The sequence below is a fragment of the Camellia sinensis genome, chromosome 13 (genome assembly GCF_055761805.1).
Source record: "Camellia sinensis isolate YWXY chromosome 13, ASM5576180v1, whole genome shotgun sequence".
Taxonomy (NCBI): Eukaryota; Viridiplantae; Streptophyta; class Magnoliopsida; order Ericales; family Theaceae; genus Camellia; species Camellia sinensis.
Genome location: NC_138973.1, coordinates 22941673 through 22964580, shown reverse-complemented (window position 1 = coordinate 22964580; position 22908 = coordinate 22941673). Strand labels below are relative to the sequence as shown.

The following is a 22908-nucleotide window of genomic DNA, read 5'->3' as shown; positions in this document are numbered from 1 at the left end:
GTTAGATCAATAATGTTATATCAATAATCTTAACAGATGAACAATACATTTAAATATGCATAGTTTATCATCGTTGATCTTTGACCTTTCTCAGACCTGAATTACGGATGCTGCTACAGATATGGAGTCTGATTCTGGAAACAAGCTCCCTGTGCTACAAACTGCTGCAGCGCTTGCAGTTTCCTTTTCTATCCGTAAAACTGCCTCTTGGCTCCCCAAATTGTCTGGAATTAAATGAGGTGAAATCAAGCATGTGAGAGCAATGCTATATATTTATATATAGAGTGAGAGCGAGGTGAGAATTGGAAGGTGAAGCGATAACAATTAAGAATTGAATGGTTAAGCTTGTACTTGTAGTAGATGAGAAAGGATTGATTCAAACAAAAGCTTGTTTCCAAAATTAGACTACCTGGTGGAAAAATCAATAGATTGACGAAAAAGTGATCGAATTACAGTGAGTTCAGATGATAAGAAACAAGTGATCGAAGTAGAGAGATGAAGAAGTTGAAATATGAATGAATGATTCGAAGAGAGAGAGAGAGAGAGAGAGAGAGAGAGAGAGAGAGAGAGAGTTGGAGATCTCTTCTTCAAACGACCATGGTGATCTATAGAGCGAAATCGAGAGAGGGAAATCAGATTCTCTTACTCAGACACGATCGATCGAAATCAGATTTGGGGGAAATGAGAGTTTAAGAAAAAAGGAAAATATAAATAAATTGCGCTGAGTGGGTTCCCAATAGCGGGTTCACAAGTTTTTTGCTTTGGCTGATTTGCCGTTGCAAATAGTTTTTTTTTTTTTTTTTGCGATTGTCAAATAATTAGTAGCAAAAAAATAGATGCAAAAAATTATTTTTCTAGTAGTGAATGTCAATACTTTCCTCTTCAAACAAAATATTACTGGGTTATAAACTCCCACTACTTTTAGTATTCTCTATAATTTAGGCATTATTCATCTCAATAATGGTATTACTGAATAGGCAATAAAACTTAAAAAAGCCCTTAACCTTTTTCCGAGTATCCAATAAAGTAGCAACTATTGTTCATGGGTCCAATTTTCTTTCATTTGGCTCATAAAGTGGAACTTTAGTTGGACAATCCCAGACATGAAAACACCTAATATTAGGTGTCTTTCAAGCCCATAATCCATATGTGTTTTAGCTACTGCCTTACTATATGCTTGAATAAGAATGTAAATTATAGTCTTTAAGGCCTCTCCTCAAAGGAGACTCTGTCAAAGAAGAATGATTTATCATATTTCTAACCATATCTTTTAGGGTCCAATTTCGCCTCTCAAATACACCATTTTGACACGGTGTCCCTAGCATGGTATATTGAGGAACGATGCTACATTCTTGTAAGTATCTCGCAAATGGCCCTGGACGTTGTTCACTTGATCCGTCAAATCTACCATAGTATTCACCACCACAATGAGATCTAAAGGCCTTAATTTTCTTATCTAGTTGATTTTCAACCTCAACTTTATATGTCTCAAACACATCCAATTCTTGTGATTTTTCATGTATTAAGTATAGATACCCATAACAAGAATAGTCAGTTATCTATGAAAGTGATAAAATACCGTTGACCATTCCAAGAAGCCATAGGGAATGGACCACAAATATTGCTATGAATCACTTCTAACACACTTGAACTCCTGTTGGCACCTAACTTCCTTATGTTTGTTTGCTTTCCCTTTATACATTCAGTACAAATTTTAAAATCTGCAAAATCAAGAGGACCAAGAACTCCAATTGATACAAGCTTTTCAATTTTCTATCAAAAGAAATGGCCTAGATGCTTGTGCCACAACATAAAAGAGCTCTCATTAATTAATCTTTACTTTGCACCATAATTTATCAAATGCAAAAGTTTTTTTTTTTTAAAAAAAAAAAAAAAAAAACTTTAAGTGAAAGGTGTCCAAGCCTAACCTATAGAGATTATTAATTAAAGAATCATTACCAATAAAATTTGAATTTTCAAAGAGACTAAATCTTCATTTTCCAAATGAACAAGTATGACTGGATTTGTTCAAACAGGGAAAAGAAATCAAAATATGTTTAAATGACGGCACATAAACAGTCTCATCTAAATTCAAATAAAAAATATATTCTAATTTAATCTATAGACTTTAATTGCCTCAACACATACTTTATGTCATCTCCCATGTAAATGAACCTTCCGGCGTTCACTAGCCAGACAAATCCTTAGGCAACTCTGCATAGTAATACTAATGTGAATAGTAGTTTCCGTATCTATTCACCAAGTGTGGGTTTGTACTTCAGCCAAATTAAATCCAGAACAAATAAAAAAAAAAAACTAGAAATTGTCACCTTTCTTTGCGAGCTAAATAATGGTATTTGGGACAATCCTTCTTCACATATCCAACAACCTTCTTGCTAAAGAAACAAGAAATAAACTATATCCTGTTTCCATTGCACTTTTGCTTGTGAAGTCTCAATATCTGCAGTTCCCTTACCTTTATTATCTCTTGTCCCTTTTTTTCCCCCCCTAGTGCCTGAATTGCCATGAGAAAAATTATCAAATGAGCACTTTTATCTTTTCTTGTTTTAACCTTATTTTGTCTTGCACACTAAGTAATGAGCTCATTAAGAGTCCCATTTTCCATTAAAATTTTATACTTAATTTTAAAGGGATCAAATTGTGCAAGAAGTGAAATCATAATGAAATGCACATGAATTTCATCAGAAAAATCTAACTTTAGTGCTCTCATTCTGGTAACAAGATTAGGCATCTCCATAGTGTACCCATTTATATTTCTTTTGCCATTATACCGCATGGTGAGAAGTTCGCTAAAACCATACTTGCCTCCACCTATTCCGATGCAACAAATTGGTTTGCAATTTGGCTTTGAAATTTCTTGACATTTACTTCCTCAAACATTGCACCTCGAATTGTGTCAGAGATAGAAAAATTTATTATCATAAGACTTACGTGATTTAAGCCTTCCCAATTTTCATATGTAACTTTATATCAGCTGCACTTTTATCAGTAGGTGCGGAAAGCTCATCAACACGAAACACATAATTCAAATACATACACCAAAAAACAATAGCAACATGTTCTTTTCAATTTTGTAAAATTTCAATAATTAAGAGCTGGAATATTATTCAAAATCACAGACATAGAAGATGCATTCACTTTTGTTGGCTATATATTTTGTATAAGCCAATCGCAGCTTAACACGTAGCTCGTAAAGGGTAATTTGGGGAGTTAATGCAAGTCTCTAGTTAACGACAGACATGCGGCAGTTTATATTGGTAACAATGTGCAGCATTAGAGCAGTTAGAAGGTGCAAGGTGACGTGGCCCAACGGTTACTCACAATTCAAATTCAAATTCAAGAGGGAAGTCCAACTGCAAGAATGGCGTAGTGGAAGCAAATTGTTCAAGGCATGACTAGTGATCGTGGAAGGACATTTCGACGGTTAGAAGACTATTTCAACGGTTACCATTAGAGGGTATAAATAGAAGAGAAGGCTAACAGAAAAAGACCTAGACTCAGATGCAGAAACCAGTTATTTACTTTATATTTTTCTTTCCAATTTCTACATTTCCAGTTCTTCAATTCTTGTATTGCACTTCAACTCTTAAGAGTAGTTCCAAATAGTCTGTTGCTATAAAACCCTTTGAGGCTGTGGAAGTGTGAGAGTATCATTGTAAGTTCTTATTATTTAATGAAATTCAGTTCGTGAAACTGTTTTCAATTCGTGAAACTATTTTTATCCATTGTTATTGTCAATATCTTTAATTTTCTCCTAAGTAAAGTCACCAGTAAAAGTCTTCTTCATTGAGGCTGGAAAAACTTCAACACAGTCATCTGATAATTGGTTGGCAATTAAAATTTCTGTAAGGACTTATTGATCCTTGCTGGCATGTTTAAAATTGCATTATTAACCTTCGAAAGCCAAAAAGTCAACATATATTTTTGGCACGGCCAATAGGACTTTTAAAATGGCTAGACGTCGAACAAGAGGAGAAAATGACCATCTCGAAGAAGGTGTAGAAGGAGCTAATATAGAGGAAAATGTTGAGCCACATCCTGAAAATGTGCCTACTTCAAACAATCCTCCACGGTTGGTTGAAGAAACTATTACTTCAGGATATACAACCCAAGTCCAAAATATTGGGCAAGGCCAAGAAGCTGGCCCTTTGACTGTCTCATCCACACAACCAGTTAATCAATGGGGAGGCTTAGTGGATATTATGGGACAACAGTTAATGTATACAATGGAGAAGTGTGCAGTGTCATTTTTGGATCGAATGCATACATATCAACCACTCATCATTAGAGAAGTTGAAGAAAACATAAATCTGCTTCAACAGCAATTGGCTTGAAATAGACAACCTATACAAAATAATGGTCAAAACAATGGTCAAACCAGTAATCAAACACCTGAAAGACCAGTACTAATGCCTCAATCATGGTATAAGCCCCTTCCTAGAATGCCAACAGGCCAAAACTACTATATATAAGACAGAAAAAATCTTACAATTAATAAATGTCCCATCTACCTTAATACATTCATAAAAATACAACCATAACTATTATTATTATGCAAAAAAATTAGTCTAATTGTAGGGGCAATTAATTAGACTATAGGGCATTAACTTTAATAATAAAAAATAAATTTGTAATAATGAGCCCTCATGAGAAACCTAACGCATCATTACAATCAAGTCTTTGGATAAGTATTATAACATGTAAGTGGTCTTCTCCCAATAAAGCTAATTAATATGAATAATGTAAAAATAGGCCGCCAAACAATAAATCTTCCTTTGGGCCAACTATTAAATGCATAGATTAATCCCATAATTATATCACTCATATTATTTATCTTATACCGTCTATACCCGGCCAAAATAATAACCTTCCTTTGGGCCGATCAATGCTCGCATAGATCTAGACGTAACCATATGCAATTCAATTTTTTTACTTCAAATTCAAGAAAATTTACATGATAGAGGCCACTTAGGCGAAATGCCACTTCTAGGTATGAATTGCTAAAAAAAACTTTACGTCTCAAAAATAATCCAACTTAATTAAAACTTTATGAACACCATGCTATGGCCATGGAACAAAAACAACAAAATAGTACTGGTGATACTGAAAAACAAATCAATCCGTATACATGGTCCGAAAAACATATGATTATTAGATTCAATATGTGCATACTCTAAACCTAAATATGTATAAAGTATATCTTTAAAAGTAATAAAAATATTCTTTAACCAAAAGAATCTGACATATGTGCACAATCATGTAAAATATAGAAAAATCATAAACCATAAGCCATATGTATGCGCTAAACATACAGATCAGACATGAGCCATAATTCATTGACGTCAAAGACATGAGCCACTATTCATTGACGTTAATTAGTGCGGAAGCAAAAAAAGAAGATATACAATTGACGCCAACAATCCTCACAAAATAAATAAATACTGTAATCATAGTTGTGTATCATGGTCGAACATTAACAAAATTAATCAGAGTGAAAAACTTTATATTTTCCTCAATGATCTGACAAGAAGATTTGATACCTTTTTTGAAATTTCGAAAGAAATCTAAACTCCAAAATTTCAAGTCAAATCAATAGAAGAAAACAATAATAATTGCGTCCCTGACGCCATTGATAATGGTTGCGTACTTGACACCATTAATAATAGTTGATCTAAGCGGTAGACTTCTTAATGATTATTGTCTTTCGTTCCAAAATCCTACTCTTATTTGCTCTCATACACCGATGGGAAAATATGAGATGGAAGCTAGGGTTGGAGTGGGGACTTAACCACATATTTATAAAGCACCCATTTTAGCCCATCATAAATAATGAAATTATAAGTGGGCCTAAACTGGTCTCTATACATATGGTTTAGCCCATACTCCTTTAGTGCACATAGCATGACCAAAAATTTGTGCTATTAGAGATGTGTCCATGATCCGATCATGTTTCTGTATGGATCATAATTTAATGAGTCTAACCGACACCACTCGTACTTCATTTAACAAAATACAATGTATAATTATTTGATCTATGTAGGCCACCTACAAAAAAATTCCTTACAATCTAGACTCAACAGATTTGACAGGTTACCGATTTCCACTGGAAACGTACCGGTGAACTGGTTTCCGCAGAGTTACAAGTATTGTTGCTCCAGCAACCAGCATATGGCCGGCGGGATATCGCCGGAGAATTTGTTGTGGGCGATGCAGTGAATATCCGGCTAGTCACACAGTGAGGACGTGGAGGTCCACGACATTGTCCATGGAGGATTGCCCCAGTGCTGTTTAAGGTTGAGTAGGATAGTCTGGTCGGTGGCTGCCGGAGACTCTGAAATTACCTGAAAGGGCAGTGTTAAAGTGAGGAACAAGTAAAAGAAAGAGAGTAGAAAGTTTAAGAATGGTGAGGGCATTTTGGCAAATTAATCTCCCCTTAATTCTTTTGTTAGCACTCCCCGAATACTAATTTTATAAAGGCATGATTAGATTAAGAAGAAGATGGTTCATTTCTCTTTAAATTTTCCTAATATCTTAATCTGAATTTTATTTATTTCAAATCTACTCGTGATGAGGCATAATGGATTTTTGACTTGACATTGTCTACATTATGGTAAAATTGCACACAGAAAAAATAATTTCATATAATTTATTTGACCAATTGGAAAGTGAAATAAAGCAAGAGCTCCATTCTCTTGTTGCAAAATGCAAAAACAAATTAGAAGAGAGATGGGAATTATTGATATAAAATGTGGGGTTCACTATCCTATTTAAGTCACATCATCTTATTGGGAATTAGATGAGTTCCATTCTCTTGTTGGGAATAAATGAATGTCTATTGTTAATTTATTTGATAGTATCCAAAATTTTGTAGTCAATTTTGATGACTATAGCATTATTATTTCACAAAATAAGAAATTTGGAAAAAGGAAGAAGAAAGATGTGGTGGGTTGTGAGGAGAAGAAATATGTGCATTATGTAAAACATGGAAAAGATCATAATAAAACATGGAAAATTGAGTCAGTATGTCGTTTTGTTTGAAGTTCTACTTCTGATGTCTGGTGATGCAATTGCCTTCACCCCTATACTCAGTCAAAATATTAGTTCAAGTTTTTTGTCACACTATGCGTTGTTTTTCTAGGTTATCAGGATATTTGGCTTTGTATATCCTAATTGATGATTTTGTAGCCTTTTTCAATAACTTTATTATTTGTTAATGAATTAATTGTCACAAGAAGTATAATATTGTAGGTTGTGAAATGTTGGGTGAAGCAATTAACCCGTCAGAGAGGTTACACAGACCAAATGGTAGAAGATGCAAATGCTGTCATATTTACTTTTGGGTCATACCGGCTGGGGGTAAGTATAGGATTGCAGTATGTTCTTTGTATGGTGTAGGAGCATTCTGTCTTCCCTATATATTTCTTCAGTGGACCTTACAATGGTTTGGAATTTTGGCTCATTCATGTTGCCAAAATTTGCAAGAGTTTCTGGAATAACTTAGATGAAAAATGATAAAGACAAATTTTTTGTAGAATGAAATTGCTCTTTGTTCATCTCTGAGGGGATGGTTCTGTCATTTGGTGGTTGAGAGTAATCACTGAGCCAGTCTTGTCAAAGAACTGTATGATACGTTGAATAGGAGCTTATGTGCTGGATGTGGCATTGACATTTGGAATTCCAGGTTGTCTTAGAGAACAGTAGGTCATATTATCCATGTTCAAGTGTTTGATTGGGCTTGACAGACTTGTCTGCAGCAATTCTATGAGCAAGGGGGCACCCACATACACTACAAGAAAAGTAAAACAAAACATCTAAAACTCCCATATATATCCGTTCACTCAGAAGTCTCTACATAGTCCCTGCAGCAATTCAATGAGCAAAAAACTGTACATGAATTTCTGACTACTGTTGTTTGTAAGAAATATTTTGTTAATTTTTTTATCCTTTTTTGAATGTCATCCTTGGTTAGTGAGTGTATTTAGATTACAAGGGGATGTGGTAAAAATGTTTTATGTTGACAGGTTCATGGGCCTGGGGCTGACATGGATACCTTGTGTGTCGGACCATCCTACGTAAATAGAGAGGTTGGTTATAGTTTGGGTCATTCTTTCTTGTTAGGTTTTGCAAATCCAGAAGCTTTATATTTAAAGGTTGATATGATGTTTGTCTGCAGGAAGATTTCTTTATTATATTGCATGATATGCTGGCTGAAATGGAAGAAATTACTGAGCTTCAACCAATTCCAGATGCTTATGTCCCAGTAATGAAGTTCAAGTATCAGGGAATATCAATTGATCTCGTTTATGCAAGTATATCGCGATTGATTGTACCAGAAGTGAGTGCGGAAGACCTCTCTTTCTTGTTGCATGGTTGTTAATTATATTGTCTGCTATTTTCTCTCATTTTGAGGCCTTCCCTTCTCACTTATTATCTTCATTTTCCCTTTTCCAATCCCTGCTCTGAAATGATTTCTGGCAGTTCTATTGAATACACTTTTCTACTTTTGAATGTATCATTAGATAGAATTTTTTTTCAATAAAATAAATTATTCTATTTTAATTTTGATAAATCATGCCTTGAATACACTTTGCTGTGCTTAAGAACCTAATTCATGTTCTTTGTCCGATGCTTGGATAAATTATCCTCTCTTCTCTATTTCTTCCCATCCATTGTTACTGTTTTGTTGGGTACCAAACTCTCTCTTCTTACTTCCCACTTGATTTGTATTGTAGCCGACTATTGTACTTGAAATGGCGGCAGAATCCAAGAATCGGGCTAGTTCTGAATCAGTGCAGAAGCCAGTGATGAGGCATGTTTTTTGAAATCGTAAATTTTGTGACGTGAATTCAGGTTATCTTTATACTGTCCTGTTTGGTTGTTTCTGTGTCATTTTTTCCTAGCAAGTTGAGTCTGAAATCAACAGCATAAAATTTGGGAGCCGAGTCGTTCTATAAATCATTGGTATGCAAGGAGAAGAGGGGAGGAAAGGAATATCCCCCTGCTGCAACTTGGGAATGACTGCTTAATGTGGCCGGTTAGTGTGTGCCTCCCGTTTTCTGTCTTCTGTGCTGTTGAAGCTGTATTTGTATCACTATAAATCAAAAGGAGAAAAAAGAAAAGAAAAAAGAAAAAAAAATGCTTTGAGCAGTGGAAGTTACTTTTGGAACAGAACTTGGGGCTTTACCAAACTTGGCAGCCTGTTATTTGATCAGCTTTGCTACTTTCTTTGTTTGGTGTTGAAAATCTTATGCCTTTCTGTTTAGACGATATGGAACAGCTTGTTTAATAAGGGTTAGTTTTGTGACCTTCATGTCTCTGCTAGGCCCTGTGACTTTCATTAAACCTTTGTGTTATGTGTACTTGTGCTTTTGCAATACAATTTCTAGTATGGCATCTCTCTCTCTCTCTCTCTCCACCAACATTGTTAATTTTTCTATATGGAGGAAAAAACGTGTCTTGATGGTGTTTTGATGCAACGAGGGTGGTTTTAGCCATTTCTATTTTCTTTGGATTGCTTTTACAAAACAGAGTGCAGGAGGAGACAGTAGTTTGCTTTACATATGATGGAGAAAGGGCAAAAATAGTGCCTAGATGTTTGCAATTATGAATGTTTAGTGCGGTGAATAAGGATGTAATCAGTTTGATTCAAGTCTGGGTTGAGAGCAAATTTACCGTCAAACTGAATTTTTTGGTTTTTTTATGTTTCAGTTTTATCGCTTCAATGTGAGTGAGTGATTTAAAGGAGACTTTTAAAACTGTATTTGGATGATGAATTTGATTAGGGATTGAGAAATGAAAAGAAAAAATGTAAAGACAATAATATGAATAAAATATAAATTATTATTTTTTTGTTCCTCTTTCCATTTTTAAATTTCTATTTAAATTTATGATCTCAACAAAATTGATAGAAATCTGCATAACTAATAAATGAAGAGAAAGGGTAGAGCTATTTTATAAATGTCTTTCTTCTTAACCTACTCACTTATTTTTTTAATGCTTAAAAAATTAAAATATAAAAAATATTAAAGTAGTATAATAATTTTAATCGGCCTCAGTGTAAAATTTTGAAAAGAAATTGAATTTTCCGAATTGTTATTGCAGTTGGGACAAGGTAGATTGTTTTATTAGAAGAGAAAATCATCTTATTCCAAAATTTACATTTGCTACTATTACTTGCGAGAAATTTTACGTCCTTTGCATGCTTGATGTTGCAAAAAAAAAAAAAAAGAAAAAAAGAAAAAAAAAAGCTGCACTAGATCATCTAATACCTATGACTAATTTCAACCTCAAAAGCTGCAAATTTAACTAAAACTATCCTCATCTTCATCTAATCCCTCTATTATGATGATATGGATTTCATTTGTCTAGTGATTTTTGAAAAGTGAGTCGTCCCTCTTCAGAGTCGAATTCTGGTTTTGATACAGATGATATTGGTGAGAGTACTTATTAACTACTCTGCAACCAATTCCAACATCACACAATGCATGCTACACTGTCATCATCTTCATCCGAATGCCTGTAGCTAGAAAGGTATGTGGCGCTGTCAAGGAGTGGGGCAACATCATACTCACACACCACCTTCTTTCCTTCGCTGCCCTCTATAGGACCACAACGGCGTAGAATCTGCGAAACCTCCTTCATGGAAGGCCTACTAGAAGGTTGTGTCATTGTGCATGCGAGCCCTAGTTTATAGACAGTGGTCATTTCTTCCAAATAATGTGGTTCCTTGATGTCCTTATCAAAGGTGTGGGCAATTGAGTTTCCTTCTCCGTATTGGCGCCACGCCCATTCTGCGAGGCTCGTGTGCTCATCTCCGTTGTTGGGTTCTCTTCCCGTCACCAGTTCCAAGAGTACAACTCCGAAACTGTAAATATCGATCTTCTCATTCACTTTTCTCGTGTAAACGTATTCTGTAACCAAATCAACATTTTCAGTTCAAGTGGGAAAAGGAGAAAAAGGGGTAGTGTCTTTTGGTTTCAGTTGAAAAATTTTCCCAAGAAAAGTTTTTTTTCACGAAAAAGACATTTTAGAAAATATATTTTGGTTAAAATATTTACCTATATTTGATTGGGACCCTAAAAATGATGGTGTGAAATATTTTTAGTGAAAAAGGTTTTTTGGAATTTTTTTTTTTATATTTCTATCACAATCCTAAAAAATGATGACGATGGTGGATCTAATAGTGGTAGCAGTGGCAACAATAATAATGATAATTTTGGTAAGACTTTTACTTGTCTAGTAGGTTAAAAAAAAAAAAAAAAAAAAAAAAAATCCTTTCAAAAAGTGAAAAGTATTTTTCACCAAAATCAATTTAGTTTCTAGTTAGCTTTTGTTTACTATTGTTAATGTACACTAAACCTAACCCACTAACCTAACCCACTACATCCATCCCACTAAACCTAACACACTTACCATCTCCACTACCACCCACCACCTCCACTACCATCCACTACCACCACTCACTTACCTCACACCTCTCCTATATAATAGCTTGTAACATACAAATCAATACATCAATCTTGTAATCAATCAATAATAATACATCAGTTCATTTTACATGGTATCAGAGCAAGGTTGAGAAGCTAGAAATTCTGCTTCACCGGCGGGCGGCAGCCTCGCCTTGGCCGCCCGCCGGACCTCTACACATACCTACACCCGCTGCCAGAAAGTCATAGCTGAACTCTTCTCTGCCTCACACATATTTGTTCATCAATGGCGACATCGAGCCACCATCGGCTCAATCACCAGCTCTCTCCCATCGGTAAGCCAACTGAGCCGCCTGAAGCAAACCCTTCCTCTCTACCTGCCCGAAGTATGGTGGCACTGTAATCACGGCGTCCTTAATCGGAACCTTGGAATGAAACTCTGCCAAATGCAAAGCATAACCCAATACCATCGCCACCAATTCCCCTGGCGAATAAATTGCACCACCTTCAACCCTAATCCCAGCACCGCCTCTCGGATCTTCCACAACATCAAATGGCAAATACATTGAATCGAGAAATTTCTTCACATAATCATAGGGCTTTCCTATCAAATCTCGAAGATTTGAATATACTTTATCGGGATACCTCGCCACGAGTCCGGCAGCTTCTTCGCCGATCAAGCGGTTGCCGCCTTGACATGCGACCAATGCCGGCGATTTTCGCTTCGACATTTCGTTAATCGCGACCGAGATTGGACTTTGTCCTGGTTTCAGATTCACCGCGGCGACTTTCAACCATTCTGAGCCTAGATCTACACTGAAAACCGCTGATTCGGACGGTTTCGCAACAAAGAAGATGATCGAGAGTAGTAACCCTAACCTGAAGAAGATCGATGACATTTTTTCTGGATCGGAATCAAATGAATCCAAACCCTACCACCTACTTTTCAAAGCTTCGTCTGAAGAGCATCAATGAAGCCCCTGCCTTTTCATGTCTCTGACAATGAGGCTGTTGCAGTCAATCTCCTCCTCCAAATGTCCGACCTTCGTCATATCTACTCAGCGAGCGACGGAGGGAAGAAAGAGCGAGCAATAAAGAGACTTTCACACTCCACAGATCCATTCAATACAGCACCATCCATACACATGAATAACAGTGTCTGTATTTATTTCTTTATTATTTTGCTTTTTTTTATTTATTTCTTTTCAACCCACTCCCTCTCTCTCTCTTTTTGTCCCCCACCATAATTGTTTCCACCACCCACCTTTCTTCTTCTTTTCTTTTTATATATATATATATATTATTTTTATTCACCCAACTCACCAACCCCACTTTACTTTTCTTCTTTTGCTTTTTTTTATTTTTTTTTTCTTTTCCTCTATTTTACACCACCCACGTGATCCCACTACCTAATGCCTTTCGTCTCTCTCATCTTTCCACTTTACCTTTTTTTTTTTTTTTTTTTATTGTAATATGCTGTCTCCCCGTATTGCTGAGACCCATCCTCTACTCCACTTTCTTTTTCCTCTTTTTTTTTCATTATTATTATTATTATTTTTATTATTAAAAAAAAAAAAAAAAAAAAAAAAGACAGAAGACGAACTGCACACCCAACTCATTTTATTCATGTCGGGGCTCACCCCGATCACCATTTTACACACACACACAAAAAAAAAAAAAAAAAAAAAAAAAAAAATACAAACAAACACACCCACACCCACAGTGGGATTTTTTTGTTTTTTTCTCTACTCTGCTGCAGGTCTCTTCTTCTTGCCTCCGTCCTGGACGGCCCTTGACGGTACTGCCTCCGTGCTTCCTCGGCCACCAAGCCAGTTGCCTCCTCCCTGCTCCTCCACTCCCGCATCTGGTGGACCTCCAAATCGGAACATCACGGTGGCCTTCCGCTTCAGCTCCTTGTTTTCTACTCTTAGCACGCTTATCTCTGCTCGCGCATCCTTATACATGCGTTGGAGCAGAGCCAGCTGGGAGTTTAATTGTTGCACCTCATTTGTCCTACTCTGCAGCCGGTTCGACAAATTTGTAACCGCCGTCATGCTTTCCACACATGCCTTCAAAGTATACTGATTGGCCTCCACATCCGACTACACCGCCATTTTTTGCTCCACAGCCCGCATCGGAAAGTTCAACGGAGCAAACTCCGGGGCGCTTAGTTGAGTTTCCAGTGCCACCGCACCAGTTCTCTCTCTCGTTGACTCGTTGAGGTCGGGAAAGAGGGTGAGCAGCCCGCGGGAAGACGATGAAGCCATTTTCTAGGCACCAGAGTGTTACACAGTATCTCTCTCAGAACTCTCTCTCAGAAAACAGAGTGTTACAGAATCTCTCTCCAAAATCTCTCTCAGAATTTCTCTCGCCGGTTTTTTGCCTCAGCCTCAGCCTCTGTCTTATAGCCGAGGCAGCCACGCGCATCGCGCGCCTCTTCCCACCAGCCGACAACACGGGCGCGCAAGCCAAGGCGCCCACGTGCCTCGCCATCATGTCCGGCACGTCTTTTGATGAATCGGGCACGCCTTTTGATGGCACGCCTTTTGACAGATTGGGCACACCTTTTGAGGGCACGACTTTTGAGGGCTCGATATCTACATCCATGTATATTTTTTGGGCAGCCTATATACACACTCATCCAGTGTCTTCTACACCGGTCAGCTTTATCAATTCCTTTTCAACCTCAAATAGGTTTCTATCTTCACACCTATTTGAGTTTGAGGGGGGGTTATACACAGTATCATGTATAAGTCGCTCATGGCGCACTCTCTAAGTCGCCCCCTTGGTGCACCACCATAACTCATACTACATCGGTCCGACATGACCCCGTAAACTGTCTTCTACAACGGTCCGACATGACCCCGTAAACTGTCCTGCTACATCGGTCCGACATGACCCCGTAAACTGTCTTCTCCAACGGTCCGACATGACCCCGTAAACTGTCTTCAACGGTCCGACATGACCCCATAAACTGTCTTCTACATCGGTCTGACACGACCACACAGTGTCTTCTACAACGGTCCGACATGACCCCGTAAACTGTCTGCTACAACGGTCCGACATGACCCCGTAAACTGTCTTCTACATCTGACACGACCACACAGTGTCTGCTACAACGGTCCGACATGACCCCATAAACTGTCTGCTACATCGGTCCGACACGACCATACCATGTCTCCTATCCTGTTTTGTTTTTTATTTATCAGTTTACTTTTCTGTTTTGTTACTCTCTTCAAACTCAAGTTGGTTAGTTCCTATCCTCCTTGAGTTTGAGGGGGGCTGTTAATGTACACTAAACCTAACCCACTAACCTAACCCACTACATCCATCCCACTAAACCTAACACACTTACCATCTCCACTACCACCCACCACCTCCACTACCATCCACTACCACCACTCACTTACCTCACACCTCTCCTATATAATAGCTTGTAACATACAAATCAATACATCAATCTTGTAATCAATCAATAATAATACATCAGTTCATTTTACAACTATTATGCCAATAGTCATGAAGTAGAAAATGTTTTTTTGGTGAAACAAGCAGACTAATAAGAGTTAATGCCTCAAGTGTCTTACCTGGAGCAAAGTACCCAATTGAACCAGCAACAGCAGACATAGTATTAGGCACATCAGACTTGGCCAAAATCTTGGCAAGTCCAAAATCAGCAATCTTTGCCTTGAACTCAGAATCCAGCAAAATATTGCTAGACTTCACGTCACGGTGAATGATCGGCGGAGAGCAATCATGGTGCATATAACATAGTCCTTGAGCAGCCCCAACCGCAACCTGCAGCCTTGTCGGCCAATTCAACACCGCGTGGTGGACCAAACTACTCAACACGGTGGCGGAGCTAGTCCTCTTCTTCCCGTGTAACCACTTGTCCAAACTCTGCTTCTCCATATACTCATACACAAGCAATTTTGAGTCATCACTCGAAATACAACACAGCAATTTCACTATATTGGAATGCCTAATTGTGCCCAATATCTCCACTTCTGCCAGAAACTCTTTCTCGAGCTCGTGATCTGACTTCCCATTGCTCCAAATCTTCTTGACAGCGACACAGTCGCCTAAATTGTTGACAGCGATGCGATATATCTTCCCGGACCCACCACTTCCGATCAAATTGTTTTCAGTCAAACCCGACAAAATTATTTTCTTTCTAAAATCAAACCTCTGGAATGAGGTCAGTTTCCACACCGCAAGGTCTCGCTTGATCTTTTTCCTCCGGTAGTCTCTGGTCACGAAGACGGTTAATACAACAGCAGCTATGAATAGAATTACAGCGAAAACAAGAATCACTGCAAGAGTTGCGGGGGATAAGCTGTTGGATTCGCTGTTTTTGGTGAGACAATTGGGGAGATTTGAAATCGGCGTTTTAGCACAAAGTTTTGGATTGTTTAAGAAACTGGTTTCATAGGCCAAGTTATCAAACTCATCTGGGATTTTCCCGGAAAATTGGTTGGAAGAAAGGTTTAAATTGGTTAGCTTCAAATGGCCTAATTCAGGCGGAATTTGACCGGAAAATTGATTTTCCGACAAATCTAGATTGAGAAGGTCAGGCAGAGAACCAAAAAACGCCGGAATTTGACCCGAAAGCTTGTTCCGAGCAAGATTCAAACTAGTCAGCGACTTCCACGACATTATTGTCGATGGCAATTCACCGGAAAGTGAATTTCCATCAAGAACAAGGTTGCTTAGCTGAGAAAGAGCGGTTATCTCCACCGGAATTGGACCAGTAAATTGATTGTTACTAGCCTTGAACTCAACCAGACTCGCCCAAGAACCGATTCCTGTAGGAATCTGACCGGAAAACTGGTTGTTACTAATCTCAAACCGGGACAAATTCCAAGCTAATTGACTAGGAAGCGTACCAGACAAAGAATTGTTGCTCAGCATTAAACTCCATAAATTGCGCGATGTCCAGAGGCCTAATGGAACCTCACCGGAAAATTTGTTGTTGAATAGCTGAACACTACGCAAAGCTTGACAATTTCCAAGCGATTCAGGCATGGTCCCGGTGAGAGAATTTGAGGAAGCCGCCATGCCAAATAAAGTCTTCCCGGCGCATAAATTTTGAGGCAAATCTCCGGTGAACTGGTTGTCGGAAATCTCGAAATATTGGAGTTTCGAATGAAGACCGAATTCCGGCGGCAAAGTGCCATTGAGTTTGTTTTCGAACACCCGGAAGATCTCTAGGGCTGTGATTTGGCCGATGCTGGGTGGTAATTCACCGGAAAGTTGATTCGAATACAGAATCATGACTTTCAATTGATTCAATTTGCCGAAATCAGATGGTATCGAACCTGTCAAATTGTTCATCGACATGTCCAATCCGGTCAAGTTTGACTCGATTGGAGTTGGAATTTCACCGGACAAACTGTTTTTAAACAAATACACTTCGCTCAAGTTTTTCAATTTGAACAGTCCTTGAGGAAGTGGACCATCCAGATTGTTTCTAGCGAGATCCAAGTGTTGAAGACTGGACAAATTCGCAAAATTTTCCGGTATTTTCCCGATCAAGTTCGTCATCGTCATCCACAAGTACTCCAGCTTTTTCAAATTCCCAAACTCTATCGGAATTATCGATGGCGAAAGCATAGTATTATAAGCCATACCTAGAGTCACTAGATTGGCTAAATTTCCGATTTCGATTGGAACCGTACCATTGAACTGGTTTTCGTACAGGTGCAATGTCCGGAGCTCCGGTAACCGGCTAATCGCCTGCGGGATCTCGCCGGAGAAATTGTTGCTGCCGACGTTGATGAACTGGAGAGAGGATAACCGGTCGATGTCGGAGGGTATTGGGCCGACGAAGAAGTTCTGAGAGAGGTCTAGGTATTGGAGACCGGAGCAATTGTAGAGAACCTTAGGGAAGTCGCCATGGAGGTAATTGTACGAGACGTCGAGCACGGTGAGGTTTTTGAGGTCGCACATCGACGGTGGGATTGTGTCCGTGATGTTTTTATCGTGGAGGAGAAGTCCGGTGACTGTGCCGGCGGTGCACTGAATCGCCGGCCAGGTGCACGGTGAGGATGAGGAGTTCCAGGAGGCTGTCCACGGCGGACTCCGCCATAGCTTTTTGAGGTTGAGTAGGGTTGTCTGGTCGGCGATGGTGGCCGGGGACTGTGAAATTACGTGGAAGGGCATGAGAGTGAGGAAGAAGTAGAAGAAAGAGAGTGAAAGTTTTGAGAATGGTGAGGTCATTTCGGACATTTTGCGGGGTTTCAGTTGGTGACCCGATGGGTCTGTTATTTTTATTCCCGGGCGTTTTGGATTGTTACTTATAGGTGTTGCCGTTTTCGCTTTCATTATTTGGACCCACATTTTAATAATTTTTATTACTCTCTTGTTTTAATATATTAATTTCTTATTTTATTTTTTATTAACTCAAAATATCAATCAGTACGTTTGATTTGAATTTTTTGAATTAAAGTTTTTGAAAATTGTGTTTTTTGATTTTTGTATTCTTTTGTTTTTAGTGAATATTTTTTAAATTTTAAATATTTTTTTTTACTTTTTTAGATGCACTTTAGTTAGATGTATCTAAAAAGTAAAAAATTTATGAAAAAATATTTTAAAAAATTAATAAATACATAGAAATACAAAAAATATACTGAATTCTTGTATTTTTTTTTATATTTTTGGTATTTAGTGAATTTTTAAAAGATTTTTTTATAATTTTTTTACTTTTTAGGTGTATTTATGTTAGATGTGTCTAAAAAGTAAAAAAATTGCGTAAAATATTAAAAAAATTCAGTAAAAACAAAAAAATATGAAAAATAAGAGAGCAGAATTTTTTGAAAAGTGTTTTCTGAAAAGAGAAAACAAGCAAGCTTACGTTTTTAAAAATTAATAATTAAAATAATACGAATTTTTTCCTTTACCATTTTTTAAAAATTCATTAACAAAACAAAAAGTATAATTATGACAATTGATATTTCTTAAAAAAATATACTACTAAAGAGTAATTTTAGAAAATTAATATTTTTAAAATGTAATAATTGTATTACCAAAAAAAGTTAAATTTTTCAAAATAGACTATTATTTTGAAACCTAAGAAGTATAATTTTTCTAATGCAAAATTTTAAGAGTTAATGGGTAAAAAAATCTATTTGTATATGTCCGTATATTATCTAGTCTAAGGTGTCGTTTGGTAACACTTATGTTTTCAGTTTTCTATTTATATTTACAAAAATTTTAAAAACTCAAATAAAAACTTGTTTGGTAAAATTTTTGATTTATAAATCAGTGGTCTCAGTTTATAAATTTGGCCAAAAAATAAAAACACAAAAAATGTGTTTCTGTTTTGAGTTTTGAGTTTTTTTTTTTTTTTTTTTTTTTTACCACCCAATATTAGTCACCACCCGCCACCATTTTCTACCACCGTCTTCCGCCACTACCACCCACCACCCACCAAATCCAAAATAAAAACCAAACCCAAACCCAAAACTACAACCACAATTTTTTTTTTTTAAAAAAAAAACAAACAAAAAAGTAGCAAAACTAAACAAGAAAAATCAAGCTCAAAGTTGGCCAGCCGACATTTTTTTTTATGGTCGGCCGGCTATAAAACCAATATCAGTGTTCATAATACATATATATCGGTATGCGTATGCATATATATCAGAACTTCTTCAAAATCAACAAAAACCAGACAACAATATGAATCATAGCACAACCAATAGATCATTTGGTTGTTGAAATTAATCATTTTCGTTATGTTGATTTTGCGGTTTTCTGAATCCAAACTAAGATTCAAAATCAAAATCAAAACTCAAAAACAAAACTAAACCCAAAATCAAAATAAAAAAATCAAACCTAAATCTGTTGACACAACCATAGATCGTGGTTCCTCTTCGGAGAAATCGAATCAGAATTTGCAAACTCTATTAGGCATGAAAGGGATGCTTTGGAGAAGGAGAGAAATACAGAGGAGAGAGAAAATTTGTTGAAGAAGAACAGAGAGAGAGAGATTCGGGCCATTCGAGCCCTTTGCCTGTCGAGCTACTAGGCATTTTTCTTAAACACTACTTTATGTAGGATTGATTAGTCTATCTATATCTATACTATATATTAAGTAAAAGGGATTTTTTATTAGTTTCAAAGCATTAATTTAAATTTCTTAATTGTTAAAAAAATTGGGAACCTTAAAAAAAGGGCACGGAAATATTAGTCTATCTAATAATATCTATAGTTTTGGAATTTAAAAATCTTAATATAGAAAAAAAAGAAGAAGTCATATGTTACTCATATCTAATTTGAAATTTAAAATATTTGAAAGAAAATTTTAAATATAATTGTAGTCTTATATAATTTCAAATTTTAAAAATATTTACTTCAAAATTTTATATTTTTACTTTTGAAAACTAAACAATACATGTGGTGTCTTAGGTAGCGTTTGATAACGTTTACGTTTTTTGTTTATGTTTACAAAAGTTTTATAACTTGGTTTTGGTTTATTTTTAGAAAAACATAAATTACAAATGCGTTTGGTTTGAACAAAATGTTTGAAAACTTTTAAAAATATAAACTAAAAAATATGTTTGTTCAGGCCTAAAATATTAAATATTTATTTTTTATTATTTATGATAATGGGATCATACACATTATAATTGAAAAAAAATTAACTAAAAAAATTAATTGGAAAAAAAATTTGTTAGTGAAATTTTTAAATTTTTGTTTAAAAACCAACATAAAATCATTTTTTTGTTTATGTTTTTTCTCAAATTTACAAACTGAGACAACTATTTATAAACTAAAAAAATTATCAAACATGTTTTTATGACAACTTTTCAAATCATCATGTCTTCCTCCGATTTCTTATATAAGATATTCAGTCCGTCAGAATAGAATTTAAAGAGGGTATTTCTGCTCGTCGAGTCCGTATAGCCCTATAAAAAAAAATAGAATTAAAAATTCTAAACAAAAAATGAGAATTCTATTTCGAATTTCTTATTTTTCTATATATAATAGAGAGGGGTTTGGATATTTATATAATTCATTTCATTATTCTTTCGAGTACAATACTTCCGTAGATTTCGCTTCATTTATTATTTTATAAATATAAACTGAAAACTGAAAATTGAAAACAAAATGGTTACCAAACAGGCCTAGTGTTAAAATATTTATAGCACCTTTATTAATTAAAATAAAAATTTCACATGACACATGTAATCATAAATTTAAAGAATAAATGTTTAGTGCAAATTTTTATGCCATATCAAAAAATACATGTGCCGTGTTTAAAAACACATATATTTTTAACTGTATATTTTAACTATATCTAAACCTTCTATATATATTTATATATAAATAAATAAATAAAAATTTCTAGCATAAGATATACATGGTATAAAACTATTGGTTTATATAATTATTTTTTTAAACATAAATTAAAAAATACATGTGTAGTGCAAGTTTTTATGCCACATCAAAAAATACATGTGTCGTGCTTAAAAATGCATATATGTTATCCATACCTAAACCTTATATATATATATATATATATATTTAAATGAAAACAAATGTCTTGCATAAGATGTACATGGTACAAAACTATTGGTTTATATAATTTTTTTTAAAGAATTTGTAGATGGAAAATAATAATAATAATAATAATAATAATAATAATAATAATAATAATAATAATAATAATAATAATAATAATAATAATAATAATAAAAACTAACAATATATAAATTGCATTTAATTTGAGATTTAAAAAAGGAGTACAAATAAAATTTATTTATTTGTAATTTAAAAATATTAAATATTGAAAATATTTAATACAAAAACATTTAAAAATATTTATTTGTAATTTAAAAATATTGAAAGAGAAAATGTGAATGAAATTTTTAGCTATATATAATTTGACAAGCTTTAACATAAAATACAATAAAATTGAAAAACTTATAGGAAGTCATGTATTTTTATTTTATCATAAATATAATTTTTGTAATTTTTTGTATTTTTTCTACTTTTACCAATTAGATTATGACATCTATTTCATATTAATTAGAATTTAAAAATATACAATTAATGATATAACAATTGTAATACATATATATATATTCTAATGAAATGGTTAAAATTTAATTCATTCTAAATTATTTTTTTGTACATTTTAAATAAATTTTACATTATTATTTAATTTTAAAATTATTTTTTGTAGCCTGTGCAGAGCATAAGTGATATGCTAATCTAAAAAAAATAAAAGTATACTAATTCATTTCAAAATTTAAATTTGAGGGTTACTAAATATGAAAAATAATCTATTAATGTAAATTTAAAATTGGCACAATATAAATTTAAAATTATAATGATTTATCCCATGATTTATAAGTTTTAAATACAAATTTAAAATTATCATAATTAACTCATAATTTTTGTATTTACAAGCAATAAGACTGACGTTGAGATTATTTATATATTTTACAAAAGAATACTTTTAAGAAGAGATATTATAAGAGTTTCAAACCCTCATACAAAATCTATATATTATTATAATTGAAAAATGTTGTCATCCTATTAAAGCTAAAAGTTACAATTTTTTTTTTTTGGTTTAATTTTTGTTAATATGTGCCACAATATGATTAGTTTATAAATTAATTTTATATTCTTAAAATAAAATTTTAAATTTAGATTTTTCCTTTAATTATGTTACCAGAATAAGATCAATATCCATTCATTAATTTATGCATATTTTATTAAATTATAAAATAAAATTTTAAATTTAAATTATTTTTTAAATTATGTTATTACAATTAGAATGAGATCAATATTCACATTTGTCATAATGATGTGTCATAATATTATTGGTCTAAATATAATATGTTATTAAATATACGTATTCAAATTATTAATCACTATTAAAAGTTTATATTTTTGATATTCGTCATTTTTGGTTTTAAATTTAAAAAGAAAAAAATTATGTCCTTCTAAACTATAAGGACTTAAACAATAAAAATTTTTTAACACAAATATTTTTTTAACAGAATACCAAAACATTAAGAAAATGAATTGCTTTTTTTTAACAATTGCCAAATATAATGGATTCTATTAATTTTTTTTTTAATCTCATTTGTCCATTAAACAAATTAAAATAAAAAATATATTTTTTTAGCTTAAGTAGTTAAGAAGTGACTTTGACTAAAATCAAATAGAAATAAATAATTTTTTTTTTTTATTAAAAGTAATAGTTGGTGAAACTTATGTTTTTAGATAATAATAAAAAAAAATGGGAGTTACATGTAATAATTTATTGTTTCAGCAATGTTATAGACCTACATTTTCACCCACATTGATGTGACACAGGAGTTAGCCCTATATCATTGAGTGTATAGCAAATCAAGAGTTGACACATATGATACCACATTATTGTGGATACAATTATGGATTTTTTTTGTGGGTCACAAGTATTTTTTTTGTTGTTCATCTAAATTTTTTT

At 34.5% G+C, this 22908-nt stretch overlaps 2 protein-coding genes across 2 annotated transcripts; one reads left to right on the top strand and one right to left on the bottom strand.

Moving 5' to 3' along the window:
• Positions 1 to 7273: 7273 nt before the first annotated feature.
• On the top strand, positions 7274 to 9288 carry LOC114299486 (nuclear poly(A) polymerase 4-like). The gene is made up of 3 exons (XM_082901721.1): positions 7274 to 7377; positions 8043 to 8105; positions 8195 to 9288. The coding sequence occupies exons 1-3, from the start codon at positions 7324 to 7326 to the stop codon at positions 8396 to 8398; spliced, it is 321 nt and encodes a 106-aa protein (XP_082757847.1). The 5' UTR covers positions 7274 to 7323; the 3' UTR covers positions 8399 to 9288.
• Positions 9289 to 10122: 834 nt separating this feature from the next.
• Positions 10123 to 17861, bottom strand: LOC114299487 (uncharacterized). The gene is made up of 2 exons (XM_082901720.1): positions 15035 to 17861; positions 10123 to 10931 (listed from the first exon to the last, which is right to left on the bottom strand). The coding sequence occupies exons 1-2, from the start codon at positions 17784 to 17786 to the stop codon at positions 10495 to 10497; spliced, it is 3189 nt and encodes a 1062-aa protein (XP_082757846.1). The 5' UTR covers positions 17787 to 17861; the 3' UTR covers positions 10123 to 10494.
• Between the last annotated feature and the right edge of the window lie 5047 nt (positions 17862 to 22908).